At 36.3% G+C, this 23483-nt stretch overlaps 1 protein-coding gene across 2 annotated transcripts in view; it reads right to left on the bottom strand.

Moving 5' to 3' along the window:
* The window catches only part of LOC149816138 (ketose-bisphosphate aldolase class-II family protein), a 157420-nt gene that overhangs the window by 80458 nt on the left and 53479 nt on the right, over positions 1-23483 (bottom strand). The window contains exons 20-32 of one of the 2 annotated variants that reach the window (XM_089987328.1): positions 23215-23296; positions 23045-23123; positions 15642-15688; positions 14550-14764; positions 14347-14434; positions 14073-14192; positions 13828-13946; positions 13293-13365; positions 13073-13192; positions 4154-4225; positions 3849-4016; positions 3711-3758; positions 3474-3615 (exon numbers count right to left, since the gene is read on the bottom strand). In XM_089987328.1, the coding sequence (XP_089843454.1) occupies positions 3474-3615; positions 3711-3758; positions 3849-4016; positions 4154-4225; positions 13073-13192; positions 13293-13365; positions 13828-13946; positions 14073-14192; positions 14347-14434; positions 14550-14764; positions 15642-15688; positions 23045-23123; positions 23215-23296 (1373 nt within the window). The remainder of the gene's footprint in view (positions 1-3473; positions 3616-3710; positions 3759-3848; positions 4017-4153; positions 4226-13072; positions 13193-13292; positions 13366-13827; positions 13947-14072; positions 14193-14346; positions 14435-14549; positions 14765-15641; positions 15689-23044; positions 23124-23214; positions 23297-23483) is intronic. The other variant, XM_089987329.1, reaches the window with a different exon arrangement.

Below are 23483 nucleotides of genomic sequence, written 5' to 3'. Positions count from 1 at the left end.
TATTTAAAACAAAATAGAATTTGTTATAAAAGATCTTGCCCTAGAACTCCTTAAGAAAATGGGCTAGCCGAAAGAAAATATAGGCGTATTATGGAAACGGTTATGACCTTACTTATTTCTAAATATATTCCAAAGAGTTTTTAGGCCAAGGCGGTTCTAACATAAACTTATTTGAAAAATAGAATGCCCTCATCATCTTTACAAAACATTTCTTTATATGAAAAAATATTGAAAAAAACACCCGATTTTAAGCATCTACACATTTGCTTTGTTCCTTTACATACTGGTAAAATTTTCTAAATCCAGTGTTCGTGCTGGTAAATTTTCAAAATCCAGTGTTCGTGCTGGTAAATTTTCTAAATCCAGTGTTCGTGCTGGTAATTCTTCCAAAAACAGTATTCATACTGATCCATTTTCCAAAATCCAGTACTTATACTGGTTCATTTCCAAAATCCGATATTCACACTGGTACATCTTTCAAAATCCAATTTTTATTGGTCAAACTTTCTAAATCTGGTTTACTGGTTAATGTTTTCAAACCTAATCCATGCTAGTCTAATTTTCCTTCGAGATTCGAGTTCCGACTTGAATTTCCTTTTCTTCTAATCAGTCTAGTTTTCCTTCGGGATTCGAGTTCCGACTCGAATTTCCTTTCGATTTCCTTTAAATTTGGTGAGCTTGAGTTGAGGCTCTAGGATAGTGCCCATCATATATCCGCAAAGCTTCTTTTGTTGCCCACACCATGTAGTTGGAACCATTTAGCTTGAAGGAGAGATCAATTTTATGTTCATGCTCCATTTTGACTTGATAAAAGAGAAAAAGGAAGAGAAGAATGTGGAAGAGTACGTCCACTAGAGTCACCGCAAGCACAAACACTCTTGGATGCTTTTCCACAAACACAAACACTTGATGGCCACTTTCCACAAGACCAACATCACTATGGCTTTGATACCATATAATGAAATATGTGAAAACTATAAAACAAATGCCTCTAAGGGCTTACAAGATCACAAACATAAAGTTCACAAGTACAAGTCCAATGTGGGACAATACAATAGCCAACAAAGGGTAAAACAAAGCATAAAAAATATATCTTTATTGAACATATGCTTTAGTTAAAAGCATTAAAGTATAGAGGGGAACACCACCCCTATTTATACACTTTACAAGATAGAGGGAGGCCATTGGAAGATCCCTAATAGAGTCGTTAGGAGCTCCCAATGGTCATATTTATGATCGTTGGGGAGTCCCAACAACTCTCTGGTCAAAAGACCATAGAGCTCCTTAATGGCCAAAAGAAAGACAAAAAAAAGGAAAAAAATAACAAAAATAAAAATATTGCTTCCAATAAACAATCACTATTACATGTGAAAAGACCAAACTGCCCCTATAAGGCATTAACTATTACAAGGCTGAAAATATATATACATACATAGATATATTTTAACAGTTAAACACGTCGATATCATACCAAATGTCTACCCTTGTTGGTGCCCTATACTCATCATGTGTTCAGATATATAGGGAGTCTAGATCATCACACTATGAATCAGTTTCAACATATGGACAAAGTACATATCTATTAATTCAATGCACTACATCAGTATACATAGCATTCAGGCCACTGATGATGTACAATAAGTGGCATCCTTTCATTCTCTTCCACTATTTACCAAATAATCCAATGCATACTTGCAGATGATGCTATTAGAGGATTTTCTGTACCTAGGTAACTTGATGATACAGTGGCCCTTTGTTAGAGAGGCAAATCATGTTTCTCATTCACACAAGAGGAAGAAGATACACTAAGAAGAGGAAAGAGGCACAATGCAAAGGGAAACTTCATTAGGAAGAAAGAATAAGATACATGCATATAAGGTGTGACGCCCCAAAATTTAAAACCCGAAATTTTATCAAAAATTTTGAAAATTTTTCTTTTTAAATATTGGCAACGGAAAATAATTTAATATTGAGTCCGGTTTTGGAAATTTTGAGTGAGCCACAAGAGTGAAATAAGATAAAACCATTATAAGAGTGAAAACCAAAATATTATTTACATCATTTTTGACAAAATGTACGGATCCTTCAAAACTTGGGAATACAAAATATTATGAACAAAAGTCCAAAGTTGGTCCCTGGATGCTTCGAAGAGTACTGGTTCCTCGATGTCGCTCCTGCCCCGCTGCATTCACTGACCTGTACCTAAACAAAAATCTATTAAAGGGTCAGACTTTTGACAATCTGGTAAGTATATACCAATTTCGATAATTCAGAACATTAAACATATTCAGTCAATTCAGGTAAAACATTTTTACTGAAAAGACAGAATACCGAACATAACTGTTTGCGTAATTATGACATATTTTCATTTCAAATTGCAATTAGAAAGGGCCTTTGTTTCGATAATTAACCATCCACCTTGGTACGTGGGGGAAAACCACCGCAAACAACCGAGGCATTCCGGGGGTGTATTATTCTCAAATGTTTTAATCTCGAGTACCTGACTGTAGCGGACCCAAAGCGGACGGTCCATGACCGGGATAATCACCGCTAAGGCAGAACAAAAAGTAGGATGTATCCTGGACTACTGCAGTAGTTGAGGATCTATCAGCTAGGACACATGGATAGCCCCGACCTTTGTAGACCTATGCGTGAGTGGAGACCACTAGGACGCCTCGCTTCCAAAAATCAGAAAAGAATCACTCGAGGTTGTAACATCTACTTTCTCAAAGGTAGAGATCAGAAGAGAATGGGTTATAAGGGTTATCTTTATTACCGAGATTATTTTAAGTGCCTTACACTGTGTAGGCCAGAATGGGGGTTCAATAATCCAAGTACTCGTTTCTCGGGTAATAACCGAAGTCATGTATGTGTACCCAACCTAATCAATACTTGCTCTATATTTATGAGCATTTCTCCAATGTGGTGGATCAATATCTTAAGTTTTGTGTGTAGACATGTTTTATTTATCAGATAGTACTTTGTTTCGCACTTTGAGAGTTAATTTATTTCAAGCTCGTACACGAGTAATCCCAAAACATCTATAGAGAAACTCGTTCTCTCCCTTCTTTGTTGTCTCTCCTCTAACCCTAACCTCTTTTCACTCTACTCTAACCCTAACCTCTTTCCACTTCTTCCTCACATTTTCTAACAGATCTCAATGTATTATGGTATTAAAACATTAAAACATGCACATGGATCAACTTGCAGCAATCGATGGATATACATAACGATGGAATAACACAAATTGGTTTACACAGAACATATAATAGACTACCATAAATTCATGGCCTCATTCAATATAAAAAATGGCATCGTACTAAACAAAACCAACACTCTAGATATCCTAGTATTACTCATATTTCATGACAAAGGTATGAAATCATGTAACAGACCATATGGTATTACATGCCAAACAGGAAACCAGTTAGGCTAATTGTAACTTAAGAAACAACTGGATGATAGAAACTGACAGCTTCCTGTGACTAGTTCCCGACTGGTCATCAGTAGAGTGTCCCTTTGGGATTTGAGAAAAACATCTGCCATTTCAGAAGCACGACTGATCTCTTCGTCTCTATCTTTTGAAGACTTCATGGCAACTTTATCGACAGATATCTTTATTATATAAAGAAGCAAAGGAAAAAAAACTGTTAGAAAAGCAACAAGCAACATAGAAACAACAAAATTGATACATATGAGAACTGAACCACCTCAATGATGTTCAGGAAGTGTCCACACTGTGATTTAAGCTCTTCAACCTGTGAAATTCAATACAGAAATTTGTGGAAATAACAGATTGATTCCAAAATATATTCAGAAATTAAAAGCAAACAATGAATTTTGCTTACCTGCTTGGTAGTCTTTGGAACATATGATCCCACAATTATGAGGGAACCATTCATGTTGTTAGTCCCTAGGTCTTTCAGATTTATTGGAGCTTTTGGTCTTATTCCAATTCTAGCAGATACAAAGCTAGCAGCAGTTCGGCATAAGAAATGTTTCCCCTTCATTTCTGCCTGCCAATTATTAAGCAACAAAAATAACTTGGAATAGTATGCTAGAGGAGAATATTTTCTATCCTATAGCAAATGCAAACTTAGAGAATATTATTGCAATCTAAATCAAGACCATGAACATCTCAATATAATTCTACCTGGATCATTCCTGCAGCAAATACAGCCATATCTCTTTCACTAGCTGCATTGATAATGCACGTTGAGCCCTGCTAATGAATAAGTGAAGAATAAAAGGAAAAGGTCAAGTAAGAAGGCCTAAATAACAATTATTACCATCATAATGCAAGGATGTGATACAAAAAATAGGTGTCTCGCAAAAGTTAAAAATATACAGCCATATACCACAATAATAAATATAATCAGGAAATCAGCAGTAACAACACATCCCAATTATGCCCCCTCCCAAGAAAAACAACTTAGGCTATTGCATGTCATTCATTCAGGGAAACCTGACACTGATACTGATCAGAAAACATGTTATGCCATACAAATTCAAGAAATTAGGGTGCACACCATGAGAAGAGTGAGAAATAGAAGGAGAAATACAATAGAACTTCATTAAGCCAAAAAGAAAGATTAATACAACATATGGGGCACAACCTCCTTTTCCAACCTTACATTGACTACTTAGGACCAACTGATCCTCTAACATTGACTTACAACAGATTTAAGGGTCTAATTACATAACTGCCCTCATATGAACATAATAATACATGACCGGGTATTAACCACAATTATGCGACATAGCTAAGTTACATGGACTCGTCATTTAGGCTGCATCAAGTGAAATCAAATATCCCCTGGGTGCGGTCAACCTACATCCAGGGTTATATTTATCCAAAATGGCCTTAGTCAACTTTGACCGAGTCCATTTTGGATCAATTGTCAAAAAAAAAAAAGAAATGGGGGGGTGGGGTGGGTGTTAGGGCACGATCGCCCCCCCCCCCCCCCCTTGACCTTGACTCCACTTCTGACAGAGACGTCGACGATGGCGACAACAACAGTAAAATAGGTACATCTCTCTTTGTTCCTCCTCTTCGCCTCCTCATGTCTTTCTTCTTCTTCCTTCTCCTCCTCCTCTCTTTCTTCTTCTTCCTCCTCCTCTCTTTCTTCTTCTTCCTTCTCCCCTGTTAGAAAGTATGCGGAAATGAATTACAATAATGCATAATGCATTCATAAGGTCCATCTTTGGACAAACACAACCCCATAATGGGGAATAACAAAATGGTCCACTAAGGGACACCATAAGAAGCCTACGAAGAGGCATAAGTTGCACACACTTCATTGAATGAGGGCCTAAAAGGCCATAGAAATACATGGGGTAGAGACCCCTATTTATACAAGAAAGAGAGCTGAAAAAGGGGATCCATTGGGAGCTCCCCATAGAGACGTTGGGAGCCCCAACGGTCACATTTGTGACCGTTGGGGCCCCAACGACTCTATGTGGGGCCCCTTATGCGTGGATCCCTTATTCAAAATAAAAGGAAAAAATAAAAAACAAAAAACTAAAAAAAATTATTTATATAAAATAGTTGTTTCTAAAAACAACTATGTAAAATGACAAAAATACCCCTATCGGGTATTTTACATATATATACTTATAAGTATATATATGTGAGAACATATATATTTTAACACCCCCCCCCCTCAAACTTTACGTGGGGATAACGAAAAGTTTGAAGATACAAAAGGAGGGTTTCAGGTCTTCAAAGAATCTTCGATGGAAGCCATGATCTTTAGAGTACATGAAAAAACTTTGCAAATGTTATTCTTTAACTGTCTTTAATGATCATCCTCAAGCTTCTTCCACGATGTATCATAGATACTTCTTTCGTCTCATCTTGGCGATCATGTAGAACAAGCCAAAAGAACTCCAAGTAAAAAATATCTTTGTATCTTAATCAAATAAAAGATAAATAAGATTGACCATATGATTTCATCAAAACAACTATTTAAAAGATATTTCATGCAATTTAATTGGGTATTATGCAAAAACGACTTAAACTTAAGTACTTTATTGATAAAACACACTATGTTCTTGAAGAAGGATATGTGCACAAAGGCCACACTAAGAAGAGATCATTACTAAATGTGAAAAAAATCTTCAAAGATGTGCATTACAAGTATCAACACCACAAAGAAAAACGTGTACAAAGACACGCCAAGAACACTTAAATAAATGTACCTAAAAGGTACAAGAGAGGACACCCACAAATGCACAATTTATATATTTAGAACCGATGCCAAAGATATTTCTCACAAAGGGTTTTATCAATGTTTGGTAGTAAGAAGTGTGTGCACGGAGAACACTCACAAGTGCACAAAGACACAAAATTATGAAATTTGTATTAAGATTAAAAAGGTTTCATGCATTCCAAAAATCTTTAAGAACACAATGTTCACATAAGAACTAATGGCTCTAAAAGGAACATACAAACGAAAGCAAATTTGACACACAAATCAATAATAGGGAGACATTTTAACACAAGATGATCTAATGATTTCTTTCACATCTTAGAGAGAAGAAATTCTAAACAAATGTCACATGTGATCTTGCTAAAAATGTCCACCCAAGAGTCAAGAGAGAAAGATATTTGAGTAGAAAAGCCTTACACATTGAGGAAATTCTTACTCAAATATTTGCAAATACAAAAACTCATTAGGTGGCCGAAAAATAAAAAACACTTAATATGTATATATATATATTAAATGCCAAAATATTAAATTGGTTTCCAAATATGCATATCAATGATATGATTCACTAGAATATCTTAAAACACAAGTTATGAATGAAATTTTGCAAATTCCAACAATAGTTCATCTACTACAAGCAACTACCTCATTAGTCCTCCAAAACCCATAAATCAAGTATATAAGCTCCTAGATCAAGACCATAAATATAATGCCATGAAAGACCAAAGACACACACAAAAGTGTGTAAAAATACCTCTTGTCTACATGTAATAATACTTGAAATGAGTGCATCAACGACAAGAACAAGAGAATACACGTCAACATGGACCAAAAGCATCTCTTGTCTACGTAAAAATATACTCAAAATCAAGTATGTTCAGCTACTAGAACAAGAGTACCAAGCCAACCATGGGCATACATCTCAGCGACTAGAACAAAGACACAAATGCCAACATGGACTAAAAATCACACATAATGGTGTGACTTAACATGCCTTGTCTACATATAATGACACTCAAGACAAGTGTGTTCAGCTAGTAGACCAAGAGAACAAAGCCAACAAAGGGCTACCAACACACACAAAGGTGTGAAAAATATGCCTTGTCTACATATGATGACACTTGGATAAGAGGCATAAAAGGAGAAGACATTTTGAGGCAATAAGACTTATAAAACATTTAACATATTATTAATTTCAATATATCTTTAAATACTTATGGTTTCAAACTTTAGACATCCATCACATGTATACATAATTAAGAGCATCCATAATAAAATCAATGGCCAAGATAAATGAGTGACACACTTATAATTAGAGATCACACAACAAGCCATTTTAGAGTCAAACTACAAGTTGACAATCTAAAATGACATAACACGAGGTGCTCATAACTCACCTCAACAAACATCTCTAACATAACAATAATAAGGCCAAACAAATGATGCATAACATGTGATGGACAAATATGAATGCCATAAAAAGGCAATAAACACTTAAGAAAATCATTTTCCAAATAGAAGATTTTACAAAGAGGGCCGATTTGAAAAATCAAATCAAAGGTCCAATATAATCAATCACAACAATATGCCTCATAACAACAAATAAACATGAATTATGCTTAATCATGATCAACTCTTCAATTTATGCAAAAAACAGGCTTATCATGAATATTAAGCAAATAATGCATATGAAATTTCTATATCATGTAAGAAGAGGAAGCTCACAAAAGCGCTTTTTTAATGAACACAATACAACATGCTCAAAAAGGCACACATAAAATAGAGAAAATATCTCATTAACGCGGGATGGAGCCCACACAAGAAGATGATTTTGAATGCAATAGGTTCAAGAATGAATCAATTAACATGCACATAAAGTGCGAGAAAATACACCCACTAAGGGGTGAAGCCAAAAGAAGGTTATGAAATCATTTATCATAATGCACTCACATTATTGAGTTATCATGTAATGAAGCAAAAGGTGGTCTTACACAAATGCTCTTCGAATACTCAAAAGGAGGTGTCTAAAAGACACTTTAAGCAAAACCCATAAAAAGGGTAAAAGATGAACACACATAAATAAACAATTTTATTTATGTAAAAGAATGCTTAAAAAACATTATAAAACGGTTATCAAAATGTATTTAAGACAATCTAGAGATGATAAATATAGAACCATTCAACATTGAGAACATCCTATGTCACATGGGTGCAGGTGCGGGTGCGACACGGGTGCGGCACAATTTTAAAAATTTTGGACACGGGGACTCGGCTATATATATATATATATATATATATCCTGTGTGCATATATGTGGATATTGTCCTTTAAAGTTTGGCACCAGCATGAGTGTTTTTATAAACTTTGCAAATTATACTTTTGCCCTTGCAGAAACGGGGGTCCGGGGGCTCCCCTCGGCGCGGGTTTGAGGCTTCGTTGCAAAAAATGTACATACTGCCAAGAAAAGGAAAAGATAGAAATGTCAAAATTTCTCAAAAAAATTGTTTGCACATAATTATGATGGTTATTTGTAGTGAACCATCCTTGACATGCATGGGCAGGGATCTCGCACCCAATTTGACAGGACAAGGAATCACATAATGAAGACTTTCAATTCCAGAAATCCCACCATAACAAAATCTTAACACAAAGTCCTTAATTTAACAGAACTACTAAAAGGACCAACAGAGACTCCAATTATTCTAGCAACATTTAACACAAAATGAGAGTAGCTTAAGAAAACCCAGTTCAACCAGAATAAGCGGTGACTCAGAAGCCCCATAAATGATTTTTTTTTTGTTTTTTACCTTAAAATGGACAATTTTTGGACTCGGTCAACGTTGACCGAGTCCAAAAAAGGACGGACTCAGCCTCAACTCATTGACCGAGTCCGACTCGGCGTTGACCGAGTCTGGGCCGAGTCCGAAGCCGCACCCGTGTCGGGGTGTGTCGACTCGGGTGCGGCACTTCCCTAGCCGAGTCCGTGTGACATATAGAACATCTTAATGCTATCGATTGTAATACAAAAATACATATTTTCAAAAGATGACACAAGAAAGTTTTAACAAGGAACCAAAGTATATGTATAGATAAAAGAAACAATACGAGAGACTAAGTGCATACATTCTCATAGAAAAAACACTCATGCAATAATTAAAGCCACATGTCTTATAAAATAAACATGCTTTCAATCAAGTTTAAGCATATATGGAAGTGATTATATAAAATTTTACATTTTTAAGCATGTAATAAATCAAGAATTTCAACCATGAACATGCATATCTATCAAGGATGAAATACAAATTGTATTTGACGATTATCATATATATATATATATATATATATATATATATGTGAAAAACAAGTTTATATTTTATAAAATAAGACCATTATCTTAATGATTTGATAATAATTGACGAAACATCTAGAGTTAATAATTCATGTTTATATATATACATATATATATATACATATGTATATATATATTGAAGATATTTTCAAAAAGGCTTCAAGATTCAAAACATACTACATATATCAAGTTTCCTTAAACAAGTTTAATGATGGTTAAAATACTATTTTAGAATTTTCAAAAAACCATACATTTCCTTTTTTTTTAATCATGCAATATATATATATAATGGTAGAGAAAAAAAAGTGTTTTTCTCATAAGTAATGCATGGGCTAAATACTTGAAAAGTGTAAGAATACATGCCAAGTAATTCCAAGGAGAAGGAAGAGAGATAAGAGATAACAAACACTTCATAAAAACGTAGAGAAAGAAAAGAGGTAACAAAAACTTCACCACTTTTTCATTTTTTTTGAATATCACGCTTCCCGATGCACTGAAGGACTAGCTTGATTATAACCTGGCTCTGATACCATGTTAGAAAGTATGTGGAAATGAATTACAAGAATGCATAATGCATTCATAAGGTCCATCTTTGGACAAACACAACCCTATAATGAGGAATAACAAAATGGTCCACTAAGGGACACCACAAGAAGCCTACGAAGAGGCATAAGTTGCACATACTTCATTGAATGAGGGCCTAAAACGCCATAGAAATATATGGGGTAGAGACCCCTATTTATACAAGAAAGAGGGCTGAAAAAGGGGATCCATTGGGAGCTCCCCATAGAGACGTTGGGAGCCCCAACGACTCTATGTGGGGCCCCTTATGCGTGGATCCCTTATTCAAAATAAAAGGAAAAAATAAAAAACTAAAAACTAAAAATAATTATTTACATAAAATAGTTGTTTCTAAAAACAACTATGTAAAATGACAAAAATACCCCCATCGGGTATTTTACATATATATATATATATATATGTGTGTGTGTGTGTGTGTGTGTGTGTGTGTGTGTGTGTGTGTGTGTGAGAACATATATATTTTAACATCCTCCGCCCTCCACACTTGTTTGATTGTTTCATGTTTTTTTAATTCACTTAGCATAATCATAATATATTTAGGTTGATTTAATTGTGTTATTATTTTTTATTGATAAGGAATAGAAATTAGAGATTGCTAATTTGATTTATTGCACGAGTTTATGTATGATGATATGATAATTATTTTTATTTCATTAGTATTAACTTAAAACTGTTAAAAATTATATTTATATATATACCCTCCCCGCACCCAAGTTTTTTTAAAGTGACGCAATGCTGCATCCGCATCTATGTGCCATAGCTACATAGTATTACATTCCTCAAGATGCAAAATGCAGGTTCAACATATGTAGGTTGAGGAGAAATGCCGCAAATATTTATTATACTATAATCATTAGGAATTTCCAAATTTTCATATTACAAATTAATATGCTGAAACATGTTTATGTTTGATCTTGCTAACTATAAAAAGAACCAAATACTATGACACATGCAATTTTCAATTTCAGCATGCTTACTTTACATGTTAATCCAAGTGCAGTTTTGTCTCAAAGTCTGCTGATTATCTAGTCACAATACCAAAGCCAACTTACACACAAAATCACACACTAACTATAAATACATAAACTAGTTAAACGATCTGTGACTCTGTCTAATATGGAGATCCTTTAAATGGTGTAACAGTTGCAAGAAACACAAATGTGTGTGTAACAGAGAGAGAGAGAGAGAGAGAGAGAGAGAGAGAGATGGTTCTCTCTTGTATTCTTACTGCCAGTTACTGGCAGTGCCCATAAATGTTCAAAAGATCCATAAGAAACCTTGGCAGAGATCTTCTATATAGTGTTTCGATATTTCATATGGACAATTCATTCGGTATAATAATGTACTAGTGCAGAAATTGAATAACACCAATCTTCAACAAGACAAGGCATGATAAATCATGGACGCAGAGCTAAATACAAATAATGACATGCCCATGACCTTTTTCTTTTTCCTCTCACTGACTCTCTTTGTGTTCCTTCAGGATCCTGAATCTTTGTTTTGACTTGTATTTGATAAAATTATTGTGAAATATCTACCAGGATATTTTTTTGATATACACTGTTAATGCAAATCTGATAATTGGACTAGTAGGTTACATTATCTCAACAAAGGGGTTTAAGGTTTGAGTTCCACTTGAGGTTATCCCAAAGCTTGGATATGGAAAAAGGAAAAAATGACTCAATATTTAGGGCCGCACATGACAAGCTGAACCTGAACCCAGATTGCTCAAGATTGGCTTGGTACAACCTAAATCAGGGTCACGTTCAAACTCCAAAAGGCACATTCAAGATCAGCTCAGATAGGTCAAGTTTAAGCCAAACCACATGATTAAAAAGACAACTTTGAAATCTTTTGTAGTTAAATAAAAAGGAAGGGATGGGAACTGAACCCATGGTCTCTTGAAATTCAAGCACTTAAGTGTTACAACTTTAAAACAGAAACAGATCAAACTGTTATATTGTCAAAATGATACATAGAATTTAGAGACATATACACATACATACACACATATGTATGTATATATATGTGTGTGTATTCAGGCTTGAAAATCGGTTCTTTATTCAATAAATGTGGACAGGTTGAGGCCATACTGAGCTCTTACCGGAGCTGCTAGCAAGTGGCTAGCATTGTTGCACTACCTTCTTATGTTAACATCTATGAAACATCACAATTCAGTGGGAATGATGAAAAAAGTAAAAAAAACAGCGGATGTGGATTCATTTATGAGTTCAGTGGGAATGATGGAAAGAAAAAAGGAAAACTAGTGCTGTTGATGATTTTTTCACTACATTATAACTCATCCAATTTAGTGTAAATAGAAAACATTCATCACATCCCTTGCTTCCCCGGGGCTATCTGCTTCCCCAAAGAAAGGGAGTGAGGGATCACTTCTCTTTTAAGGAAAGATGAGTAAGAAAGGGAATCTACTGACAAAAAAAGAAACTGTGCAGTTTGTTGTAGATGCAAACAGAATGTACAACATTTTTCCATATATTAATTAAGGATAACTAGAAGATGTGAAATAAACACCAAAATCGCAAGTTCATGATTGTTCCATGGAGGGATTTATGTGGTGAGATGTTGGCATCAGTTAAACATCACAGTTGCACTAGAAATTAATACAATTATGTTCTGTTTGTGGTAGGAACTGATCTACTGAGCAGTTTGTATGGGTTAATATCCCGTTGCATTAAGACATGAATCCAAATTTGACATCACATTTAAGTATTATAGTGCTGCAGCAAATTGTGGTTGATTAAATGCTCCAGAATGAAGAAAATAGGAAAGACAAACAACAGCATATATTGTGAGATAGACCGAAAATCATCATTCTATATAATGAATTTGCAACATAAATACACAAAATTAAATATACTTAACAGCAACTTCTTGTTCAGAATGCCAAAGTGGTTCTTCTATAGATCCTTACCTTGTTTAAGCTGCAAAGATGCTTACAAACTGCATCAGGTCCACCCTTTCTTAGAAGCTCAATTGATATAGATGCAACACTATTAGCTTGAATGCGACCTTTAGTTTTTTCCTCCACCCACTGTCCAGGTAGAAGCAAAATGCATGTTGTGTGCATCAGAGGCTCAAATAACAAAAATGAAAAAAGAAAACCTTTAAACATTTTCAAAAAAACAGAAGACCTGACGTAGATTAGAAGAACAATATCCGAAGGCAGCATCTTTAGAGAATTCAGTCTGCCCAGCTGGAACAAGCCTACCAATTTACAAACAACACAACATACAAGAGCCTGAATTAGAGTCTATGTCACATGGGTGCGGGTGCGGGGATTCGGCACTTCCAAAAAACCCGGGTGCGGGGGTGCGGCAGGGGCAAAAATGTAAATATATAAGGGGGATCTGGGGGTTCCCCGGCGCGGTCAGCGGGCGGGGGTCCAAGGGGGGTCGCCCCTGGCGGGGGGTTATAGGGGGGCAGCGCCCTCCCCCACCCCCACCCCAAGATTTTTTTTTTTGAAATTCCGCAGCCCATTTCATAGGGCAAATTTAAAAAAAAAAAAAAAGACCAAAATGACCCTGGGTGCGGTCAACGCACCCAGGGTCGGGTTGACCACACCCGCACCCGCGTCGAGTCGCGTTGATGCGGCACCCTGCTAGCCGAATCCCTGTGACATAGATTAGAGTGGATTGATAAGACCACCACCTACAGAAAAAGGGCTACCTGTCACCATCTGCAACATAGTGTACATCTTCGATTGTGTAACGGCCTCCCTGAAGAAAAAAAGGGCAAATGATCCATGCATCCATCTCTCCTAGCACTGAAATGGCAGCATCTGCTTCCTACAGTAGTATCACATGAAGCAATAAGCATCATGTCTCAGATACTTTCCCAGACTAGAATTCTGGTAGTAATGCACTGACAGAACTTTGTAATTTATGTAAACGTTCAGCAAAAAAGAACCCTACCTCTGGAAAATGACCACGAAGGGTTGAATCACCTCTAAGAACTACTGTGTATTCAATGTTTTTGATGGATCTAGCAGCCTTATCGATATTGATACAAATTTCTTTCATCAATAACATGGCCTGGAAAAAGATTTAACCACCCCAGAATGAGAAACCATTCTGCTTGAACAAACATCCATACTTGAAGAAATCGTAAAGCATACAACTGCTTAAAAAATGGCAAGCATGAGACCAACAGATTGGAACAGGTAAAAATGCCACAAGCACCTTTTACCTTCTCAGAACTCAGCGACCGTGAATTGGTTAAAATGAAAAAACAACCTGGCCTTTTGCTGAACTGTAGTGAAAGTGATTCAACACTCCTAAGGAATGCCAAAAAACAACTTAAAAACAATCAAAATCATATGCTGAAACTAAAAATACTACATGGTGGATTCCACAAATCGCATGGAACTCGAAAAGGGGGAAAGACATTACCACTCTATCAGGACTTCAACATCATGAACAGTTTGAGTGCCAGTAGGATCATCATCAAGTACAACCAGTACTTTTGCAATATTTTCATGCTTCAAAGACTGAATTTCTTCGATAGGATCCTTTGGCCACTCAGGTGGCAGAGACCTCAATGTACTTTCTTTACTAAAAATTGGCAATTTTCCATCAACGTTCACTCCTGTAAGATTTTCATATACCTGAAAATGCACCAGAAATCTGAGATCATGCACTACAATAAAAGAAATTGGAGATATATCAGAATATGGTTGATATAATATACAAACTACTAAAGCTGAGGATGTCTCTAAGCTTCCCAATGTCTGGAAGGCCATGTTAAATTGAAAGCCACTTAATAAGCAGGCTGGCATCATAATGACGGACTGGCAAGTGAGTTGCTTCCCTTAACCAGGTCACTTAAAACCAACTGGATTTTATAAAGATTCCAGGCTCGAAAAAAATAGAACTGGAGTTAATGTTTTCCATTCTTTCAGAAAATTGACCTGACATCTTGTATGAACCATACGTAGCATTAGAAGTTATTCATTTATGTTCGCTTTTGCTTTATTTTGGCATCATAAGTTTTATATGCTTCAAGGAACTCCATAGTTTTATACTTTTTTCAATTTTATAAATTTCCATGAATGTTTTCTTTTGATGATTGAAGATAGGGTATGAGCAAAACATATCAACTGAAACTAATACAGAAGGTGCATAAACTAATGCTCCAGCAATCCCATGTCAACTTGGAAGGTTCATTCCAGCATGCGCTTGACAATCTGCATGCAGGATTTGCCTTCCCATGACAAGCAACTAATCTACATGTATCAGATAGAATTATGATCCAAACTAAGATCAGATAGTCTGCATAGACTATCTCCATCAAATGATGCAGAAATAATCCATATACATGTGGAGTAATGTACATGGGCAAGCGTTTGGCAAGACCAGATCTACCGAAAAGAAATGCTGAAGTTGCCTTATTGAAGTGCATTTCATTTTAGATCATGGCATAATTAAAACTATTTAGAGGCTTTGAGGTGCAGATAAAGTATAAATCACAGTTTGTATCCATACCTTGACAACTGAAGCATCATCGTGTTTACCCCATCCAGAAGCAGATCCTGTTTTACCAAAAAAATGAGTACCATCCAATGCTCAAAATTACTTGATTTTAGGTGGAAAGGAATATATTTCAATATTGCAAGTGAAGAATCAAGTCATCATAACTCAATAATATACTACTATATTTCTTTAGAATACAACAGTGCTTTTATGATGGAAAAGTAAAATAGAAGAACCAGAGCAAACTTAGGTTGTGTTTGGGAGCTGGCAGCTGAGGTAGGAACTTAGGAATTGGCACCAGAGATGGTTTGGGAGCAAGGAATTGAGAGAGCATCTGAGGAACTGAGGAGGCAGTTGGTGATTTACTCCTTTGTGCTTGCACCAACAGTGGAATTGGCAAATATTGTGCCTAGTACTATTCGCAATTCAGGAACTAAGGACTTTCACTGTAACATACCACCCTGTTTTCCTAAGTAATAGGCCTTAATTTTACTCCAAATACAGTGATTTATATAAAAATCAAAACTAGGTCCTGTAATGAAACTAGCGGAAGCCCAACAATGCAAAGCACACTTTAGAAGAGGAGCCAAGAACACAAGCACTCAAAGTGCATAAGTAACCCACTAAGGGGTAAAGAGCCAAAAATGGCTAAACAAATATTATTGAGGAAGAGGAGAAGTGGGTGAAAAAACCCATACAATGCAAGAGGGAGAGCCCTCTTTTTATAGAGGAGAAAAAGTAGAAAAAGGGACCACATAGGGGCTCCCTTCTAGTCGTTGGAAGCCCCAACGGTCATATTTATGACCGTTGGGACCCCAACGACTAGAAGGTGGGGCCTCTAGTGGTCCTATTACAATAATAAAGGAAAAAGAAAAAAGAAAAAGAAAAGAAAAGGAAACATAAAAAGAAAAAGAAAAAGTAAAAAATACATGGAGAATTACACAAATACCCCTATCGGGTATTTGAGTTATAAATATATGTATATATATACATGTATATATATAATTATATGTATATATATATATATATTTATATATACATATTTTAACAGGTCCTATCTGTCCAAGTGTTGTGAAAGGTGTCCATAACAGGGAACTATTTTTAATAATTAAATTATGAAAGATTTTCTCCCAGACTTTTGACACAAAGTAATAATATGTAAAAATAGAATTTTTAAAAATATAAGACCAAAGAAGTACTTGAGATTTGAAGTTTCTGAAATTTGTACTTTAACCCTGAAGTTGACTTTTTATCCTTCAGGAATTTGAATTTTTAGATATTTTTAATGAATTGAAATAGGGGTATTTGTAACGAAGTATGCGGAAATGTAATATAAGAATGCTAATGCATTCACAATGTCCAATAATAGACAAACACAAAGGCACAAGAGAGAGATAAGAGAGAAGTCCACTAAGGGACAATACAACAAGCCTTAAAAAAGCTACACAAATAAAAAGTAAATAGCTTTATTGAAGAGGAGCTCTAAAAGCTTAAGAATACAAGGGGAGAACACCCCTATTTATACACAGAGGGAGAGAGTAAAAAGGGAGCCATTGGGGGCTCCCACATAGTGTCGCTGGGAGCCCCCAACGGTCATAATATGACCGTTGGGGGGTCCCAACGACTATACGTGGGACTCCCAATGCATATTAAAAATGCAAAAAAAAAAGAAAGAAAAATAGAAAAAATAAAAAGAATCTAACCTATTTAAAATGGTTGTTTCTAGAAACAACTATGTAAAAAGATCAAAATACCCCTATCAGGTATTATCTATCTATCTATCTATCTATCTATCTATCTATCTATCTATCTATATCTATATATATATATATATATATATATTAACAGTATTTGCTTATTTACATGTAATGTCTTAAGTAAATAGATAATAAATACCCCTAGGGGGTATGAAAAGAGGAGAGGGAGGAGGGAAGAAGAGGGGCGAGGAGCAAGGGAGCCGTGGGTCGGTCTGAGTAGCTTCACGTCAAGTAAGTGATTAGTTATAGTTTTAGTAATTAGATTTTTTAAATTTAGTTTTATAAGTAATTATAGTTTTGATAATTAAAATTAGGCTGCCTTAAGTTAATTATTTGAATAATTAGTTTTAGTTTTCATAATTAAAGTTAGTTAAGCCAATAATTAGTTCCATATTGCTGTAATTAGATTTAGATTTTCTGAATCATTTTCTTGATAATGAGATTATAGTTTTGATAAATTAGTTATTGCAAGCAATTGAATTAGGTGATTTATAGTTTTTGTTTAAAATGTTCAAAGGTTCATTTTTCCTCTTAATTACGCAATTTGAAAGTAAATCTCATAAACTAAATATTTGATTATAGATCTTGTGTTTTCTAAAAGTCATTGATTTTTCAAACATCACAATGTTTTATTGTTATTAAATGGTTTTACAACCTCTTTTAAGTTAATTAGTTTCCTAAAATTGTTTTGAAAATCCATTAGATTTCAGTTAAACTGGACTAAAATTGCTTTGAAAAAACATTAGATTTCCCAAAATTGTGGTTTTGGGAAGTATCTGGTCATGAGAACCAATGTTTCCTTGCAATACTCCCTCTTCCCCCAGCCCTGATGCAGTGCACCCTCAATCACCTCATACCAACATCCACTATCAACCCTTTTCACACACCCTCCCCAAGCCAAGTTATGCAACAGTTTTATCTCATTCACTCCCTGCAGTGTCATATGTCCCCAGCCATGTTTCTTCATCTCCTTCTTGTTGGTGGAATACCAACTTTCCCACCCTTCCTTCTGTCAAGACACGTGAACCGGATACAGGTAGTGATCCGGATCCAAGCTGCACTCTGCATCTCCAACAAGGTCCAACAACTCAAGATAGCAGCTGCAAGTTGGAAACCAAAGACAACAGCAAGTTTATCCAAAATTGTGAGACTCCTGCTGTTTCTGAATTTGTAAACAAGAGGGACTCATGTAAATTTGTTTCCTTAAGGGAACAGGCTGATCCCAATGTGTAAGCCTCTCTATAAATAGAGGACCTCTATCTCATGTTTAAGGTGTGAGAGATAGAGGCATCGTGGATGTAGGTCATTCAGACCAAACCACGTTAAAAACTTCCGTGTTTGGTGTGTGCGTGAGAGTGGTTTTTCCTAACATGTGTGTGTGTGTGTGTGTGAGAGAGAGAGAGAGATCTCTTCCATGCTTGTGAGCCGGTCTCTTGGCCCTGTCCCTGCCTAACACGTGCACGTTGATTTCTTTATGGTATCAGAGCTACAACTTGGGCAGCTGAATTAGCAAGGGCCTTATCGTTTCTGCAGCATGCATCATCCATAATGGAGTCACCTTCTGTTGATGTATAAATTTGAATGTTGGAAAGATGAGACTTACTTGGATTCACAAAAATTGTCTTTTAAAATCATAGGGACGCCGTTGCAAGCTCCGACCGTCATTCGCCTGACGAGAAGGTAAAGACAGGACAGGTTTTCTCAATCTCCGTAGCTCGAATCGCATCGCCGCAGATTCCAATATGCAATCAAAGGTAAAAAATGTGTATAAATACCCAATCAAAAGGATAAATAAGATTGAAAGTGATATATTAGGGATCTGAAAAATGCCTTTTTTTGGACTCAGGGGGTCCATTCTAGCTCGTTCTTTCGTTCGTTAGCACCTCCGTGTATATAGGAGTGTTCGTCAATGGCGTTGGGCTTATCCACGCATGTTCGGTACAGCAAACGACAGACCTTGTTCTGCTGTCCAGCAACAGACGGCGTTATTGTTTGGTCGTCCAGTAATGGATGGCGACCCTATTCTGTCGTCTAGTGAGAGGGGGGACGATTCTTATACCTGCACACTTATCTTAAAGGGCATGTTAGCAATCAGGCATCATAAAATTTTGGTGTCTACAGATGCCCCTCTTTGTCATTAATCGATATGATTTGGTTTATAACAAAGTAGATACTCCAGGCTTGGAACACTAGGTCGTCGGGACTAAATTCAGTCATGTCGAATGAGGTCGGGCTAGTGTCCGAAGGAAGATTGAATTGTCGAGACCGTGATTGGTCTCACCAAATGGGGTCGGTGCCAGCATCTGAAGAAGAGTTGGGTTGTTGAGACTGTTATGGGTCATACCGAACGAGGTCAGATTAGTCTAAAGACAACTAGATTGTCAAGACCATTTGGTGATCTTGCCGAGCGAGGTCGATGCCAATGTCAGGAAGGGAACCAGATTTTCGAGATTGTCTGTGGTCTCGCCGAGCTGGTTTGAGAAACATTTTGTTTAGAGAAAAAAATGTTGGCCATTAGGCAGGAATAACATAAGAGAAATGTTGCTCCCTTTCATACCTTTTAGGCCCGTTTTGGATGCCTTTTGATTGATTTTCTTTTTAAGAGTTTGTGGATGCAAACACCAAGAGTCCTACACCGCTTGTGGGTTCATGGATAGGGTGGAGTTGCCCAAGTAAGGCCTTAGACATAAGACTTTCCGCCCTAGTGAGGGGAGTCAGGCATACTTCGATTTGGTGGTGCAGAAAAAAGAACAAATATTTTTATGTACTTCTTAGACTCAAGGTCCATATGGGTAGACCCTTTGATATATGCAATGATCTTTTATGATATGCAATGGGACTCATGCATTTATAATAGAGTGGGTAGCCTATGACAGCTATGAATGATTGATCATATAAGGTCGCATGTTTTTGTTCTTACTTAAAAAATTAGAACCTTCCTAACAAGTTTATTCATGCATTTGAGATTCCTACACTTTAGATTTTCCTCTTTTCAGGTTGGTCTAAGATAGTGAGACTTGACTTCACTCGTATTTTTCTCCTTTAATTCTGCCTTGGTTTCAAACAACTAGTTATAGGGATATGAGATTAGGTCTCAAGGCATTCATATTAGGTCTGATGGTCTCCACTAAGGCTTGAACTCTGAAGGATTAGGACTTGATTAGAACGCATTTGAGTACATCTTTTGCCCCTAAGTAAGTTCCCTGCAGTCTTTGTTTTTAACTCAGAGGGGCTTTATTTCCCACGTTTGTCATCCTTTGACCTGAGGCCTGGCAATCATGGGCCTCATAGCTTCCTAGTCCAAGAGGGATGTCTTTAGCTATCCAACTTCTGTCTCCAAACACCATATGACTGGAGTCTGCCACCATGGCATAGGTCTAGAGGTATTGGCTTTCTCCTAGCTCTCGCTTTCTATTCTAACATCTACCCTTAAGGCAATCTCATGACCAAAGCCTGGCACCTCACCATGGACTCGGAGTAGGTGTTAACCTAAATACATAATTGACTTTTTTTTTTGCCTTTTCTTTTGGTTGGCAATTTTTTTGTATATTTTTCTTCTTTTTCTCTTTTTCAATGTTTTTCCCCAATCGAGATAAAAGAAAATAACTCTTCAGGGGGGCAACGTATGAAGCATATTAGCATTAGAGGTATTCAACACCCAACCATTTTCCTAAATAGTCGGTTGCCTAGGTGGGTTTCCATTGAATCTATATTCATGTATTGATAATAATCTTATGCCCCTATAATTCATCCTTATAGACTCATGAGCTGAAATTATTTGATTAAAGTCCCTTGCCCTCACTGTATCGCTGCCTTATTTTCTCTTAAGAATTGGATGTCCTATGTGATAGATTCTCGTGTGTAGGAATACACTTGCAGGAAGGACCGTTGTTAAGAGAGTTTAATCCATTTTTGGGAGAAATCCTTGACCTTTAATGATCTGTCAATGTTGTGCTTTGCATCATGATAAAGTTATATCCTCTTCCTATGACTTATGGGAGTCAAGGTGAACTGGACTGCCAAGACCGTTGTGGGTCTTGCCGAACGAGGTCGAATCAGTTCAAGGACAATTGGTGCATCAAGACCATTTATGGTCTCGCCGAATGAAGTCAGATCATTTCAAGGATGATTGGGGCATCAAGACCATTTGTGGTCTTGTAGAACAAGGTCGGGCCAGCGTCCGGGACAACTGGGATGTGGAGACCGCTGTGTAGTCTCGCCGAACGAGGTTGGGCCAATGTCTAGAAGTAAACCAGGCTTTCAAGACCATTTTAATCTTGTCGAATGAGGTCGCACCGGTTTAGGATTTTTATGCTTGGCTGCTAAAGGTTTCTTCTTGTCTAAGAGATTTAAACTTTGAAATGGCTTTGCAATGCCCTATCCTTGGGTTTTAGGTAGATTCAGACTCCTTTGACATGCCCCCACATGATTTTGGACAAAAAGACATAATTGAGAATGGTCTAAAAACCTGACAAAAGCTTTATTGGCTTCGTCAATAGGAATAACATGTGCTTGTAACGAAGGGGATAGCTTAGACCATAAAATAATATTTTTGAATTTTCTTATATATTTTTAGATTATTTTATTTTTTTGGATTTTGAAAAAAAATCATTTTTGGGGGGATTTTATATTTTTTTATTTTTTTTCAACAGACTATTTTATAGGATCCCGGTTTTGGAGGCTTACTTGGGGTCGTGGGATGATGACCCATGTCGAAGATCTTTTCTTCTCCAGACCATGGTGGTTCGGCCTTGAACTGTGATTGCCCTTTTCTGAGCATGGTGACCCTTTTCAGACAGAGAGGAATAGGAGCTTGAATTGTTGTTTGTCCTTTGTGAACCCAGGCAGAGCTGACATATGAGTTTTTCTCTTTTGTTATTCTTTTGTTTGAGCCCTTTGTTAAGATTAATGTAATATATGTATATATGCGTGTATATATATATTATAATAATAATAATATAATGATATTATATATATATATATATATTTTTTTAATATATATAATATATATGGGATAAGTCAAACTAGCTTTGACTTACTCCCAACGGCTAGAACTCTAGCCGTTGGGGGTTAGTCAAACGAGTTTGACTTGCTTTCAACGGCTAGAATTCTAACCATTGGGAGCTCTATTAGTTTGATCTTTTAGAAGATATGATGATCATCTCAAAGTTATATCTTGTCTTGTAATGAAGATTCTAAGGAAAGATGAGTTATCTGATAGAGTTGTTTGAATGCTCTATAAATGTTCATTTTCTTATTGCTTTTGTAAAGCTTTGTCCGGTTATTTAAGACCCAAAGACAGATATGAACAGCCTAAAGTCACACCCTAAGGCAGGACCAACTATGGGCCGGTTTTGGTGTGCTACATTCACTTTCCAATTCTTTAAACTCCCACCAACACCCAACACCCAACTCCCAACTCCCAAACATGGCCTTAATAAGGATTGGTCCTTGGAAAAGGAACAAAAAAATGTGGAGGGATAAGCAATCACTTGTATGAAGAAATGAACTATAATCATTCATATAAAGATAGACAATTATTTTATTCAAAGGAACAAAGTAACAATAGGTCTTAAAGAAACTAGTCCAAAAATAACTTAGTAACTAACCATAAATTGTCCAGTAATACAACAACATGCTGAATTATATAACTCTGACCTGACAAGAACTGCTGATGAGCAACCGCTGAAACATGAAGTGGAATGTTAAATATTCTGCTCTCTTGCAATACAATTCCCTGTAGATAAAGGGAAATGAGCAATGAAGAACATACAGAAAACAAAAGGGAATTATTGGTCCAATAAATTGACATAAATATTTCTACACACCAGATCCTTCACAAAGATATCAACAGCAGAGTAAGGTGTGTAATCATTGTTTAACATGTGGGGTACTCGATTCCCAAACATCCTGAAGCATGACATTTAGATATTGGCAATCAAAATACTTTGCCATAAAAAATCAGTTTGAACCATTTGCAACTGTCTTATGAGAAACATGAAAAAACCATTAGCGAGTATTCAACATAGCATGCTTATCAGTAGGACAAAAGCTAAACACAAAAAAAAAAAAAGAGAGAAGTGAACGGTGTTTATTT

Source organism: Nuphar pumila, chromosome 14 (assembly GCF_984573655.1).
Source record: "Nuphar pumila chromosome 14, dmNupPumi1.hap1.1, whole genome shotgun sequence".
Classification (NCBI taxonomy): domain Eukaryota; kingdom Viridiplantae; phylum Streptophyta; class Magnoliopsida; order Nymphaeales; family Nymphaeaceae; genus Nuphar; species Nuphar pumila.
The sequence above is the reverse complement of the archived record's forward strand: the minus strand, read 5'-3'. Positions and strand labels throughout refer to the sequence as shown.